The sequence below is a fragment of the Etheostoma spectabile genome, chromosome 12 (genome assembly GCF_008692095.1).
Source record: "Etheostoma spectabile isolate EspeVRDwgs_2016 chromosome 12, UIUC_Espe_1.0, whole genome shotgun sequence".
Classification (NCBI taxonomy): Eukaryota; Metazoa; Chordata; class Actinopteri; order Perciformes; family Percidae; genus Etheostoma; species Etheostoma spectabile.
The window spans coordinates 2,680,763-2,696,204 of record NC_045744.1 but is presented as its reverse complement, the minus strand read 5'-3'; the positions used below and the strand labels follow the sequence as shown (position 1 = coordinate 2,696,204).

The window sequence follows — 15,442 nt, the reverse complement described above, 5'->3', positions numbered from 1 at the left end:
TGTGTGTGTGTGTGTGTGTGTGTTTGTGTGTGCGTGCAGTGGGTTCCCATATGGGCAAAGCCTGCTGTACGAGGTACAATAGAAAGCCAGTACCCTTCCAGCGTATAAAGGGCTTCAGAGAGCAAACCACCAAGGAAAACTGCCACATCGAGGCCATCATGTAAGACTCGCACCTACTAAAGCACCGAGACTCCAACCTTGCCAACCTCAATCTGAATAGCTGACTATGATATTTGAATGTTATTGTCAAACCTCTGTGAGAGGGTCGGTGAAGTCTAACTAAATCACATTGATTGGATTCATTCTAAAGTATTCAAAAGACGCTGGTAATTTTTTTTGTGGAATGCAGCATCATTAATACTTTGTTTCAGCGGAATTAATAGCCGTAAAAATAAGCCATTTCATCTCATCTACCACAACATTTTACTGTCAAAGCTAATGTCTGTGGATTTCACGCAACTAGGAGGCAGCTGTCTGATCTGAACCATATCTCCATAAATTATGTTTATAAATGATTTGTACGCAAGCTGTCTAGGCTTTAAGATTGACAAAATCTAATTACACATTAAAGATGGGTATCAAACCTCAATACATTTTGAATAACGATCGAAATGTACTGAGAGCTGGGACTGAATACTTGGTCAGAAGTCTAGCTTACTTAATGGTTGATCAGATATTTCATGTTATAAATCATACAATTTTAGACTTATTTGAAGTTCCTGCAATTGTGTTACTGTAAGACAAATTAAAATAGAGATCCGTTTGATAAACTTGGCTTAATTTGTTGCTTTTGTGGTAATAAATAATCAAAGTTGTGCTGTTTCAGTATCAGTACTGGAACTCAGGTATCACATACACACTCATAAACTAAACTACAATATAATGCTCTCTGTCTGATCATGTTTCTCACCATTGTAGTTTCTACACTGTTAAGAAGCATGAGATATGTGCTACACGGAGGGATGAGTGGGTGAGGAAAACTCTGGAACTACTCAGGTATGAGACTCCCACTCACTTTAAATTCCAACTAGTTTCTTTAAAATCTGGACAAGCTTTGTGTGTGAACCAGGGATTTCTTGTTTTTACGGGGGCATTGTGAGTTAAAGCTCTTACTTCTTTATAGTTCCAAACTAAGGAAGATGTCCAGGCCCGGCTCTGCTGCAGGAGAAAGAAACAGAGAAGCTGGAGGATCTTTCGGCAGTACCACAGAAACCATCCGGAACAGCGCCGAAGCTTTCTATTAGCAAAAACCAGGTTGTGATTTAAAAAAAGATATCTGTAATGGAATCGTTTGTGTTATAGAAATGCCAATTTGAGGTAACAGTTGAGAGGAATTGAATTAAGTATAATCCAGTCACATTTGGGGATATTTACTCTTAACAAAACATACATACACATCATCAGCATATAATCATAACCTAGGGGGAACCTGAGAGCAGCTTTGAAACTATTGATGTAGTCTGTGTGCTTAGCCATGATGAGTTTTTTTAAATCATGCTTTTGGGACTATGATGTTTCATTGCCTGCTATGAATCGGCTGCTTAATCAATTTATTATGCTGAAATATGCCAATAGCAACCAAATAAAGTTACTTAATAATACTCCAACATTGTTGTCCATATTCATTTCATCAAACTACAACAGTGTCTCACTGAAGTGTGGAAATGCTAATTTTTGGACAACTTTTTTTGTTGTTGCTTTAAACATAACTTGAAACACATTTTAAAGAAGCATTCAATAACTTGACTCTGGATGGGAAAGCTCCTTAATATTAGGGCTGAACCATCTGGGGGGAAAAATCAAATTTGCGATTTTATTTACAATTATTATTTTTTAAGCTAAGTATTGCATCTACAATCATGTTAAAAAAAGTTATAAAAAGTGATGAAAAATCCACTGAAAATAGGACATTTCTTTAACCTAGTATTGTCCTCGGATCAAATTGGACCTGAAAGTTTTCAAAGTTTCTATATCAGAAATTTTTGTTTCTTTCAACCTAATTTCACAAAAATGACATGGATGGTTCCATACCACGCTCTGCAAGTAAAATGAAGAATCAGTTCATTACTTTCATTGAATTTTGGGTGTTTTTATTCAATTTGATAGCATTTGAAAACAACAACTACAATGTAGCTCAGCGTAATTTCTTTCAAGATGTACAATCAATGCACTCCTAAATCAATTCAGCTGTTGGAGGTGTTCCTGCTTAACCAATCCGAATCATACACAAATGGCAAGGGCCAATCACAGAGTCACAACCCTGCTTTCAAAATCTCTTTCTACTCCTCTGAAACTTATTTGCATATCTATAAACATGTCTCTCCTGATTAAAATGGTTTTAAAACAGTATCTTGACTTGACTTCAACATACGTTCCTCTGGAAGCTGACTATTCGTCAAAAAAATATTTTGTAATTCCCTCTTTTTAACTCAAAAGTTAGATATAATTTCATAAATGAAGTTTATTGACCGTTAGTTTCAAAAAGGTGTAGTGTGTTGGTGTTAGTGGTGGGGAAAAAAGCACAGAAAAAAGAGGTCAACAAGAAGACAACACAAGGGTTAAACAATCTGTGATATGTAACATTATTCCATCATGTATCTTGTGAAAATATATATATACATATAATAATGATAAGAGAAAACAAACAATGCATGGTGTGTGTTATGTGACACATGTGCCTGGAGCACTCAGAAGAGGATGCTGGCAGCACATCTGCTGGAAGGTTTCTGAAAACTGTTGTACATGATGTGTCCTGCCCCCCCCCCCCCCCCCCGCCCCCCCCCCCCCCCCCCCCGCCCCAAGCTCATGCAAATGCATGACTTGACTGACAGGAGGCGGACTCGTGTGCTATTTCGGATCAGCACCGAGAGGGGTTGATGCTCCAGTCAGACAAGGTGACTCTGTCGATGACACGCTCCTCTCATCCAAACTGTCCTGAAGTCATTTCTTATCCCCACTAGATGGCACAATAGATCTGCAAAAACTGAGCCTCTGCCAGCTACATCATGAGATCTTGATGGTTATTTGATGAGCACAGTGACCTATGATTTCCAATATCAACCAATGACACATGTGGATAGATGACAAGAACTTTTATTTTGTAGCAAACAACAGACATCTCTCAGATGCATTACACTGTTATGCACATCATGCCGTTTCTTTTATCTCTGCTAATCTGAACGACAGCTGAAGAAATAACACAGATAGGAAAGCATTAAGAAAATGGAAAGACAAATAAATAGCGCTAGCAATAAATATTAAATATCACAGAACAACATTAGAAAGCATTTTAAATATTTTAAATTAATTCAAGACATTTTTTTCTAGATATGTGATACTGGTGAGAAGTCCTTTCTAAGAGCTGGAGGTTGTAGGGGCAGAAATAGTGTTGTTCTTTCTGCTGGAGGTTGTAGGGGCAGTAGTAGTGTTGTTCTGTCCTCTGCGGGCCTCCCTGTTTGTAAGACACAAAACAAGAGATAGCATTTAAAATACCAGTTTGTGGGCCGGCCTCTGGCTCACTGAGTAGGAGCGTTCGCCCCATGTTGGAGGTCCTGAAGTGGCCCAGGTTTAAATCAGACCTGCGGCCCTTTGCTGCGTGCCATCCCCCATCTCTCTCCCACCTTTCATGTCTATCTACTGCCACTATAATAAGGGGAAAAGCCCCAAAAACTTAATCTTAAAAGTCCTTCTGAGAACTTCTCTGGTATATCTGAAGCAACCAACTAGCAGATATGGTGAATACCAAAGACTGACTGAGATAACAAAGGTTGACTCACTCTAACTCCTTGATCTTCTCAAACACCCAGTCCTGTTTCCAGTGGCTGCAGACTTCTCCCTCTGCGGTCTTAAATCTGGCAGGGGGAGAAAAAAGATTCACAAAAATCCATCAAAATATCTCATTTTCATTAAGAACTTTCAATTTTTCACCTGTTTAACATCTAACTAACTCTTGTAATTTAAAATTAGGAAGTGATTCTTACACAACGGCGCGGACACATGGGAGGTTCTTCCTCTGGATCCTGTAGCCCAAGATGGGAGCGGTGATGTCTGAGACGCTGACCTTAGTGCAGCACTTGGTTATCTTCTTTTCTGTATTTCAGAAATCAAACAAGGAATGGTTGTTATGAACATAACCATCTTTCATCAAACACGAATAAATGCAGACGGTGTTGGAGAGCATTAAATCAGAAGTCAAACGTTTCAAACATGCATGGCAGGTTACAACTTCTTATGTACTCTCGCAGTCCTGGAGCAGGCTAGTAGTGTGATACGGTGCAGGACCTCTGACGGGCGACTTACCAGCCGTTGCTGTCGTTGCCAGAACCACAGCCAGGAGAGCCAGGCATGCCAGACTTCTGATGCACAGCTGCATGGTTACTGCGTGAGATGTTCCAGAGGTTCCTTGCAGAAGCTGAATGCCTGATCTGGCTGAGGGAGGCGACTGATGTCCTCGGACCGGACCTCGAGGCTTTATACCCTGAAAAGAGGAACCAGGGCAAAGTAACCGGATAAATTGTCCATCAGGGTGGGGGGCATTGTCATCAACATCATTATTTCCTTTTTTGTGATTTCATCATTTACTCAGAAGAAGGCTACAGTGCAACCATTCTAAAGCCCATGCATTTATATTAAATGCATTGATGTATAAAAAACAAACTAAAAAAAATGATGTTAAAATCTACAAATTTAGTGGATTTTTGGCAGGTTTAGCTTATGTTTAATATCGTTACATTCATTCTGTTGTCCTCCGGGTGTTTCTTCCAACAGTCCAAAGACACGCAAGTTTGAATTGCAATTGAATTACCTACACATGGCAATGTTGAGTGTCGTTGTGTCTACAAATGTTAGCTCTTTGGTGAATTGGCATCCTGTCCAAGGTGTTCCCAGACTCTCAGCAACGCATTACTATGAAGAGGTTCGTAGAATATTGTACAAAAAGTAATGCGCTACAGAGTGGCAGTTGCTAGCTGTTTCAGCAGCTACAGAGGGTTGTAAAGCGGCTACAGACCTCTGTAACAGCGGCAGTTAGAAGATGTGTTTAGCCACTAGAGTGCTTTGCATAGTGCTCCGTCAGGTCAGCAATAGTTGGTGGTTTTGTTACCCAAAAATAGATGACTGTGCGCCGGGTACAGAGCACCGCGAGCTGCCGGTCGTTGGTGGTTCGGTTTCCTGAGAATAAGTGACTGTGCGCCGGGTACAGAACACCACGAGCTGCTGGTTGTGGTGCTCCGTCAGGTCAGCGGTAGTTCGTGATTCAGGTACTGTCAGTTATTTCGGTGGGGATGAAGTTAATATGTTAACTTAGGTTCAGGAGCGGGGCCACGCCTAAAACCCCACCTCTAATCACCAGACAGACCTACATATGCCATGCTGCCCAGCCAGGCTCGTGTTCTGATTGCTTGACCCGCCCTCCTTTTCCCTATCCTTCATCCATCCATCTTCCCCCTCATCCCTTCCTGCACATTTCTCTCATGTCTCCTCTAGGTACCGTCTGGGGGTCTTTAAACTACTCAGGCGAAAACTGCTTCCGAAACGGAACCCCCACTTTGAGTCTCCTCCACCCAGTCATCATACATCCTCCCAGACCAGCCATCAGACAACATCCACATCAATTTATCTATCTGCACATCCATAATGTTTATTAAATCTTTAACTAAAACATGGTTGTGGCGTGGTCCATGCTAGTGACATTAAGGTTAAGTTTGGGCAAGAAAAAGTGAGCGTTATGCAGCAACAAAAGTTAAATTTTAGGGACTGAAACAACTAGTAAAGATTAGGAAAAAAGATTGTGGTTTGTATTAACACATTAACACTCCCAAGTAACACATTTCCCGAGTGAAAGTCTTTTGTTTTCCCCGGGAAGCAAACTCTGCTCCCTGGCTTGAAAGTCCTGTGTGCAGCATCAGTCAATGTGGTGCGCACGGCAACAAAAAACATGGAAATCATACAAATTACAGTACTTATCTTTTCATATCTTTTTGAACGTATGGTTTATGAGAACAAGCTGCTCTCATACAATGCATGCTGGGATACACTGCAGCCCATAGGGCCCTGATTAAGGTACACTAGACAAGAGGACCCATGCATTAATTGAATGAAGTATGGGCATTCCTAATATTCTGTATCAGAAGTTACATTCTTTTTTAACCTGACTAGTTGACTGCAGTATAATTTCTAAGTGGGTTTTGAATGATTGCATTACTAAATCTTGCTGAGTTCAGCAAAAATGTAAAGGCAGCATCACGTGCTGGTCACTCTACCCAATGTGTCATCTTCGTCTTTTTCTATCCCTCCTTTTTATCTGTCAAGTCAGTTCAGGAGACAGAAAAGGGGAAGGAAGGAGATCCTCAGGCTTTCCACCGCAGATTCCGAGCATCCTCCGCCCCAATTTGGTCATTTGTCCTCGCATGCTCCGTCCTTTTAGTTAGATCTCTCAATTCACATAATTTAAAAGATCAAAATGACTTTGCAAGTAAAATTGTATTCCTTGATACATTGAATGTCTGATTTACCACAAACTAAGTAGAGAGTTATTTTTACTTCCCTTTTCTTGCAGCATTAAAGAAAAGCTGCCACAAGCCAAAAAAACACCTAAAGAATCAGGTTCCTTGCTGCCATTAAAACTATTAAAAACAAATTCACAGTAATAAATGGCACCAAAATGCTAGGAACCTGGGGATAACTTACTTACTTAATTACTAGGAATAAACTCTAAAATAAGCCTTCAAAAAATGATGGGATGCCCAAAGCTTAATTTCTCAAGAAAGCCATGCCCTTATCTTATTGCGCTACTTATTGTGCTACAATGTTTTTATTTTTAACTGATTTTGTGTAAAGCACTTTGAGTTGCCCTGTTGCTGAAATGTGCTATGTAAATGAAGCTGCCTTGCCTTGCCTTGCCTTACTAGGAAGACAGTTATTTTTTAGTTTTTTTGCAGAAAGCTTGCAGGGGGGAAAGTGGCATCTGCTATGCATAAGCTATGAACTGCTCATAACTCAGAAATATCGATGTATGTGTGGCTGTGGGTTTCTCAGAAATGTACGCTGGTGTTTTAGGTTACTAGGTAACACAGCAGACCTTCATATGCAGTAGGGGACCTAAGGGGCTAATCCTGAGAATTGTGTGCATGTTATTAACATTCAACTAGGTACATGTAGAGCACATATTTACTGTAATAAAAGAGATTATATTTAATGTATAGTTTTAACATCTATCAATCTCAGCGCCCAGTGAGGAAATCCCTGTCATTATTATCAATCAACAATCCTGGTTAGCCCCTCAAATTATTATTATCACAGGTTTATGATCTATATAACAAGAAGGCTTGAGAAAGTTGTCAGTGAGCCCTACTCTGTCCTCCCCCAATTTGTAGTTTGAAATTCATCTGATTAATATTTCAAATTGTATTTTCATTTTTCTGTGTTTGCAACGATGGTGCTTGTTAATAACATAACAGCCAACCATGTTTGGGATACAATCCACAGTCAGATGAATAGTGACACCCACTCTTCAGAAAACTATCAGTAAATAAATATGTATATGTTCTAAAAATCTGAAAAACTGCATGTAAATATGGTTTGTAATAATGCTTTTCAAAACACATAGTTTAATACAGCAGACGGTTACAACCGCCAGGAGCTGTTGGCAGCAGTCAGCTGATATTGAATTACACAGAAATGTATTTACTGGATTTGCTGAATGAAATTTCAAAATTCATTGAAAAGCAGAAATGATTACTCAAGATGAGGAAGGAAGCATGAACGGTGGGATTGACCTCACTGAAATGAAGATAAAATTGCGAAACATGGAAAGCCCTTTCGGAATTGTGAATGAAAAAAGAAAGTTCTCCTTTTTTTTATTAAACTCATTCATACGTTTTTATCTAAACGATGAAATCCAGACTGTAACTGCGGTTGTGTGAGGACCTATTCTTCTCTGGTATCATTTTCTTAATGGGCTTCTGCCAAATGAGACAACAATATAGTACAATACTTATACATAGAACAATCTTAAGCCTACACAACTAAGGGACATATCTCAGCCATAACTCTTACATCATAATAACAGACTTTCATTGAGTCATTGAGGAGGGACAGTATAGAATCAATTAAACATAATGGACCCATCCAAAAATATTCCACTTCCTTTGTCATTTTAAAAGTGTCTGATCTCATTTAAGTTTTGCATTCTCTTTTCTATGTAGCAGTGTCATATAACAACACAGTCTAACGGCAGTTAGTTAAAATTGTCATGTTATTTTTAATCTATTGATACATGTGCACATACTCATTACTTTTTCGTGTTGCTGACAACGTAGTGTTTTTGTGCTGGTCACTACGTATGGGATGCATCAATTTTAGAAAAGAAGCCACGGTCTCTGGGGGACACCGGTTGGGTTTAGGGAAAGAAGAACGGGGACACGACATTCCACACACCGGGACATAAGCCCAGGTCTCTGGGGGGGGCACCGGTTGGGTTTAGGGAAAGAAGAACGGGGAAACAACATGCCATGTACCGGGACACAAGCCACGGTCTCTGGGGGGGACACCGGTTGGGATCAGGGAAAGAGGAAAGACATAGTATAGTATGTGGAAAAAAGTCATGAAAAAGACATAGTACAGTACGTGAAAAAAATCATGAAAAAGTCATAGTATAGTATGTGGAAAAAGTCATGAAAAAGTCATGGTACAGTATGTGGAAAAAAATCATAGTATAGTATGTGGAAAAAAGTCATGATAAAGACATAGTAGTATGTGGAAAAAAGTCATGAAAAAGACATAGTAGTATGTGGAAAAAGTCATGAAAAAGTCATAGTACAGTATGTGGAAAAAGTCATAGTATAGTATGTGGAAAAAAGTCATAGTATGTGGAAAAAAGTCATAGTATGTTGAAAAACGTCATAGTATAGTATGTGGAAAAAGTCATGAAAAAGACAGTATAGTATGTGGAAAAAAGTCATGATAAAGACATAGTATAGTATGTGGAAAAAAGTCACAGTACAGTATGTGGAAAAAAATTAATGAAAAAGACATAGTATAGTATGTGGAAAAAAGACATAGTATAGTATGTGGAAAAAAGTCATGAAAAAGACAGGATAGTATGTGGAAAAAAGTGATCAAAAAGTCATAGTAGGTTACAGTATGTTGAAAAAAGTCATTGTATAGCATGAAAAAAGTGATTAAAAAAAGTCAAAAAAAGTGATAAAAGGCAGAGTACAGTATGTCAGAAAGAGTCAAGAAGACCATACACTAAAAAGCCGCGGCCCGGCTGGGAATCGATCTGGGGTCAGAGTTCACAGGGCCTCCTGGCTGGTGCTTACGCAGGAGTGCTTACCACTGAGTGACGGAAGTCCTAGTGTAGTATGTTCAAAAATGTGATACAAAGTCCTAGTGTAGTATGTTCAAAAATGTGATACAAAGTCCTAGTGTAGTATGTTGAAAAAAAGTCATAGTGTAGTATGTTGAAATAAGTCACAGTGTTGTAAGTTAAAAAAAGAAACGATAAGAAAGTCATATTATAATATGTTAAAAAAGTGATAAAAAGTCATAGTATAGTATGTCGAAAAAAGTCACAGTATAGTAAGTAAAAAATTTAAAGAAAGTCATACTATAATATGTCAAGAAGAGTCACAGTGTAGTATGTCGTAAAAAGTCATGGTATAGTAAGTAAAAAAAATCATGAGAACGTCATAATATAACATGTTGAGAAAAGTGATGTAAAAGAATCATGGTATAGCATGTCAAAAATTGTCATAGTACAGTATGTTGAGAAAAGTGATAAGAGAGAGTGACAGGAACACAACTTTTCATGTATTTGTACTCTTTATTACTTTAATTATTCTTCCTGAAACCAGTTGCACAGTACAGGAGTTCAACCTTCCATTTTCCATTTATGTCTTATAACCATCTGACCTGACACGTATGTGTATTTTTTCGTCCTTAGCCTCTTTTAATTAGCATGTTGAACCTCAAAACTCACTGAGACACTTAGGACTTGAAGACATTACGTAGGGGTGGTCAGTCGTTCGTAGTGTCACGATGGTCCGTTTCTTTATTTCATAACTGCAACAGCAACATAAATAAACTTGTTTTAAACACTCTCTAGTCACACACACACACACAGCTGGCTCAGGCGAGGTCTAAATATAGAGTTGACACCCCCCTGACGTCATCATCATCACCATCCTCATCACCATCACCAACAGCATCACATCAACACGATCGACAGTAATTGTAATCAGTATTATCTGACATATGACAGTATGATTATAAATGACACGCATGTGAAGCAGGTAAAACTAAAATCAGTGTAATGGCTTCAACACATTACTTTCTGTATTTCAGTTGTTCTCTCATGTCTCTAGTCTATCTGACTATCTGACACCAGAGCATTGTTTTTGGCATATTTGTGCCGTGGTATGGGACCTTAACGTTGAATGTCTTTAACACTCGACCCTTGTTTTCCAATGGTTCTCTCATCCCTCTAAGCTGTCTGACCTGACACAAAAGTGTACATATTTTTTAACATATTTGAGTTTTTCTCTTTAGTGTAGGATTCACACACTGAACCTTCTGACTTTCAATCCCTTTCTCATCCCTCTAAGCTCTCCGATCTGACAAAGTAGCCATGTTTGTGGTTCGTTTTTTTAGTAAAGCACAGTATGTCGTAAAAGTCATAGCATAGTAAATCCCCCAAAAATTTTAAATGTCAAATGTCAAAAAAAAGTGATAACAATGTCATATTATAGTATTTTGAATAAAGTGATAAAAAAGTCACGGTATGTATAGCATGTTGAAAAAGAGTTATTAAAAAGTCATAGTGTAGCATGTCAAAAAAGTGACAAAAAATCATAGTATATTATGTCAAAAAAAGCCGTAGTATAGTATGTCGTAAAAAGTCATAGTATAGTAAGTAAAACAAAATAGATAAGAAAGTCATATTATAATATGTCAAAAAAGTGATATAAAAGAGTCTAGTATAGTATGTTGAAAAAAGTCATAGTGTAAAAAATTAAAAAAAAATGATAAGAAAGTCATATAATTGTCAAAATAGTGGTAAAAAGTCATAGTACAGTCAGAAAAAAATGATAAGAAAGTCATATTATAATATCTCAAAAAAGTGATATAAAGGAGTCACAGTACAGTAAGTTGAAAAAAGTCATAGTATAGAAAGTTAAAAAAAATGATAAAAAAGTCATATTATAATAGTCACAAAAAGTGATATAAAGAGTCATAGTATAGTATTTTGAAAAAAGTCTAGCATGGAAAGTCAAAAAATGATAAGAAAGTCATATTATAATTGTCAAAATGTGGTAAAATCATAGTATAGTAAGAAAAATGATAAGAAAGTCATATTATAATATGTCAAAAAGTGATATAAAGAGTAGTATAGTATTTGAAAAAAGTCTTAGATGAACGTCAAAAAATGATAATAAAAGTCATATTATAATATGTCAAAAAAGTGATATAAAAGAGTCATAGTATAGTATGTTGAAAAAAGTCATAGTGTAAAAAATTTAAAAAAAAATGATAAGAAAGTCATATTATAATATGTCAAAAAAAGTGATAAAAAGTCAAAGTATACTATATCAAATAAAGCCATAGTATAGTATATCGAAAATAGTCATAGTTTAGCATGTGGAAAAAAAGATAAAACACATGTAAACAACTTTTCTCTTCAACTATTTGTATTGTATGTATTGATTTGGAATATTTGTGTTTTTCTCTTTATTTTATCAGACCTCAAAACTTACTGAGACATGTAGGATTTGAACACTCATGCCTTTCTCTTCCAATAATTCTCTTGTCTCTCTAAACAATTTGACCTGTTACATAAGCTATATTTTCGGCATATTTGTCTCTTTCTCTAATCAAAGTACACTGACAGATTGGTAGAGAGCAGATAGTTGCGATAATGGAGGTCATTTCTTATGATTACTTATCTCTAAAAAGCTACACACTGCTAAATGGAATGCCAAACATATGGCACATCCCACATTGAATTACAATTCATTTCACAAGACATGTTTACAAAATATACCGTACATATGGCATGTAATACCCACAGTTTACAACATCTTTTCAACCAACTGTCACTGAAAATATCACAGAAACCCCAAATTGAATGTCCCAGTCATGAACAGGAAACTGAATTTGGTTAGCATTTATTTCATAACATGTATATCACTTTTTACTCTTACTCAAATGGACTCCAACCTAAAAATAATTCAGACTACAATGCGTTTCCTGAAGTGGCTTTCAGCAGAAATGAACAACATGGTGTGGTGTATCTGTGCATGTATTTGCGCATGCACTGTGGTCGCACAATTGAGAACGCCAGCAACAGGAGCACAAAGACACGCTCACCTCAAAAACCCACCAAGAAAACTTGTGTTAGTAGAAAGTGACGGGACTAGACCATGACCTTTGTAGCTAGAACGTTTTCGCATTTTGTGTTATATTTTCTAGGTCCAACATGTCCGTGTAAACCTTTTAAACTCACCATCAACAAGATAAAGCTATCTGGGTTTCTGATTTGTGTAGAAATGATCCATTAAAATAAATGCAGTGAAGCAGAGTTTCTGCTTAGTGCTGTTTATCTAATTAAAGATCAAGATTAAGTGTTTGATATCACAGGTGTGGCTTTTCCAGATACTTTCTAAAAAGTAATTTCAATTGTCAATACTACAATACCCCATGCCAAGATAAAAATCTCTCAGAGTGGAACATCTACTGACACCCTCGGACCTCGAGTTATGATTGTGTAAAGGGGCCAGGACCACAACGATGAGCTGCTGTGGGAGGAAATCTGTACTCTACTTTCCAGCCGTGTGCATATCTGTGGGTGCAAGATGCTTATCTTGCAAGTGGCCTGTGTCGGTGGGCTTAAAAAGGACTTGAAACAGAGATACACGCATCACATTTGTCTCAGCCAGATGCACGCCATGACTAGTCTCGCCTTCGTCTCGCTTCTCCTCGTAGCCGTGATGATGTCCACAGCCTCGGCTCAAGGTAAGAATCGTGTGAGGATTTGTACGTTTGTTCATTTGTGTGATGTTTCGCATATGATGTTTCATTTCATGATTATGGGAAACATGTTGTTGATGATGATGATGATGATGATGATGATGATAATGGATGGTGTCTTCATTCAAAGGTGGGATAGGCAGTTGTTGTCGACAACACACAAATACTCAAATCCACCGAGACAACCTGAGGAGCTATTACAAACAATCAAAATCGTCGTGCCCCATAAATGCAGTGGTGTAAGTCATGCAATCTGTTTAACGTTGGATTTTCCGTGCATGTTTTGCATATTTTGATCTTTTGATACCAAGATTTTACTATATGTATGCTGTGATGCATTGTACTTCCGAATCCACCGTAATAATTTGGGATTTTCTTTAGTTTTCATAATCTTTTCCAAACGGCTGCAACATGTGACTGAATGTGCATTTTCTGTGTTTTCCAATAGATTTACAACGCTGAAAAACATCAGGATCTGCTCGAACCCGAAGACCATGTGGACCCAGACCAGCATGGCCTACCTGGACGGAAAAAACTGGCAAATCCAACAAATGATCTCACGCAAACAGCGTCGCTAACACAATAAGACAGCAACGTTGAAATGAATACTCCCAGAGCCATAGTTCCCAATTCCTCCTTTCTATTGTTTGAGTTCAGCAGACCTTTGAATGTTTTCTGCAAAGTAATAATCTCATGTTAGTTAAGTGAAATGATATCTATTATATTTGCCTTTTTAGGTATGGTTTTCAATGAAATGGTGTTTTTTTTTATGAATGTAGATATGTAAATAATGGGTAATAATTCTGAGTGACATAAGCTAATAAAAGCGTTGACAATGTGATGGCTACGTCTGGTTATGGTAAATTGTAGAATCGATTACTGTGAGTGTGTATGGAGAAAAGCTACATTTGGTATCTCAGCATCTAGAGTCATCTTCTTCTTCTCTTCTTATATCATCTCTTTATGTACTTTATTTCCATTAAAAAAAAACACCAAAACACAGAGATCCACCATGGTACTGTACTTTAAAGTCCCGTCTCTTGGAGAGTGGAAGACCGTAAAGAGTCTTGAGTCAGAGAAGGTCCAAAAAACGCATTCACGTAAAAGTATTCAGAGCTTTTACTGAAGTAAAAGTATGAATACCACGCTGTAAGAATACTTTTAAAATTCCTGCCTGCATTACTTTTACATTTTAATTCCGTTAAAGTATGTAAGTAAGTACTATTAGCAATAAAGTATCAAAAGGAAAAGTACCCAATGCAGAATAATACCCCCTGTTAGTGTTACACTATTATATCTTGCATTAATATTTCAGTAATGATGATGCGTCAATGTGTAACACGCATGTTACTGTTGTTGTGGTGGAGCTAATTTCATATCTGTAACATTGCATCATACTTTTTAAACCATACTTTTTTAATTTGTAGTAAAACATAGAGGAGGTAAAAGTGGTATGCAAGTACCTAATACGCGTACTTAGTACAGTACTTGAGTAAATGTACTCTAGTATTGTAAATGTTACTTTGATGGGTCTGTATTACTCTACAGTACATCATTTAATAATGACATCTGATTATTTTAAAACAGAAGTCTGTGTGAAATTCTAATACCCCATAACATAATTCTTGGATATTAATTATTGATTATAACTGCAACATATCAATATGTCTAATGAACTCCATGGTAATGCTTTTGTGTTTATGTTGCATTACAATGGGTTATTTCACAAACCCAGTACAAAAATGATGTACGATAAACTATGTAATATAAGTATATGTCTACAATGTATAGTTACAGTTGTAACATATGGACTGTATGGCGTTTTTCTAGTCTTAACGACTACTCACTTCTACATAGAAACCATTCACCATTCACACACATTCAAGTCATCACCAAGACCAAAGTGCATCAAGAATGAGACAAGACCTTTGACTTGGAAGGGTTAAGACCAAGTCAAGACCAGACCAGTGCAAGTCCCGCACTGGGTGCCACAATAAATGTGGAAAATGCCGACCATAGGCACACCTCAAATTAGTCTAAAAGATCCACAATCCCCCCCAAAAAACAAGTACGATTTTTCTTCATCTGTCTTTTGAAAGGCTGTTGTGGTCTCGACCGGTCTTGAAATGAAATCCCGAGTCCTCTTTTTTTCTGAGTCTGAGACAAGAGCCAGTAAAAATGCAGATCCAGACATCAAAAAGTGGAACCAAAACCCATCTTTAAACCCAGACTGATGGCGAGTACTACAACACTGATATACACAAACCATTTTTTAAAAGCTGAAACATTTAACCATTTCATTTCATCATTGTGCAATATTTTATTTATTTGTTGTTAATACTTAATACTTTTCATACAATGTGTATACAAAGCTATTTTATATATATATATATCAGGACTCAGGACTGTGTGTCAG

At 37.4% G+C, this 15,442-nt stretch overlaps 3 protein-coding genes across 3 annotated transcripts in view; 2 read left to right on the top strand and 1 right to left on the bottom strand.

Moving 5' to 3' along the window:
• ccl20l (C-C motif chemokine 20-like) overlaps positions 1–1,385 on the top strand; it is a 1,741-nt gene extending 356 nt beyond the window's left edge. Inside the window, exons 2-4 of the mRNA XM_032531892.1 lie at positions 40–160; positions 919–996; positions 1,124–1,385. Coding sequence (XP_032387783.1) covers positions 40–160; positions 919–996; positions 1,124–1,244 — 320 coding nt within the window. The 3' untranslated portion in view covers positions 1,245–1,385. The remainder of the gene's footprint in view (positions 1–39; positions 161–918; positions 997–1,123) is intronic.
• An 11,387-nt stretch (positions 1,386–12,772) lies between these two features.
• On the top strand, positions 12,773–13,636 carry LOC116698855 (C-C motif chemokine 2). The gene is made up of 3 exons (XM_032531068.1): positions 12,773–13,011; positions 13,157–13,265; positions 13,475–13,636. The coding sequence occupies exons 1-3, from the start codon at positions 12,852–12,854 to the stop codon at positions 13,602–13,604; spliced, it is 399 nt and encodes a 132-aa protein (XP_032386959.1). The 5' UTR covers positions 12,773–12,851; the 3' UTR covers positions 13,605–13,636.
• A 315-nt stretch (positions 13,637–13,951) lies between these two features.
• The window catches only part of LOC116698854 (eotaxin), a 13,755-nt gene continuing 12,264 nt past the window's right edge, over positions 13,952–15,442 (bottom strand). Inside the window, exon 4 of the mRNA XM_032531064.1 lies at positions 13,952–13,962. The gene's annotated coding sequence lies outside the window, so the exon portion shown is untranslated. The remainder of the gene's footprint in view (positions 13,963–15,442) is intronic.

What these genes read in the sequence shown, in the direction of transcription:
- LOC116698855 (XM_032531068.1), top strand. Translation starts at nt 12,852, where the DNA reads ATGCTTATCTTGCAAGTGGCCTGTGTCGGTGGGCTTAAAAAGGACTTG. An exon ending in GTCCACAGCCTCGGCTCAAG is followed by an intron (nt 13,012 to 13,156) that starts GTAAGAATCGTG and finishes CTTCATTCAAAG; the next exon opens with GTGGGATAGGCAGTTGTTGT. An exon ending in TGCCCCATAAATGCAGTGGT is followed by an intron (nt 13,266 to 13,474) that starts GTAAGTCATGCA and finishes GTTTTCCAATAG; the next exon opens with ATTTACAACGCTGAAAAACA.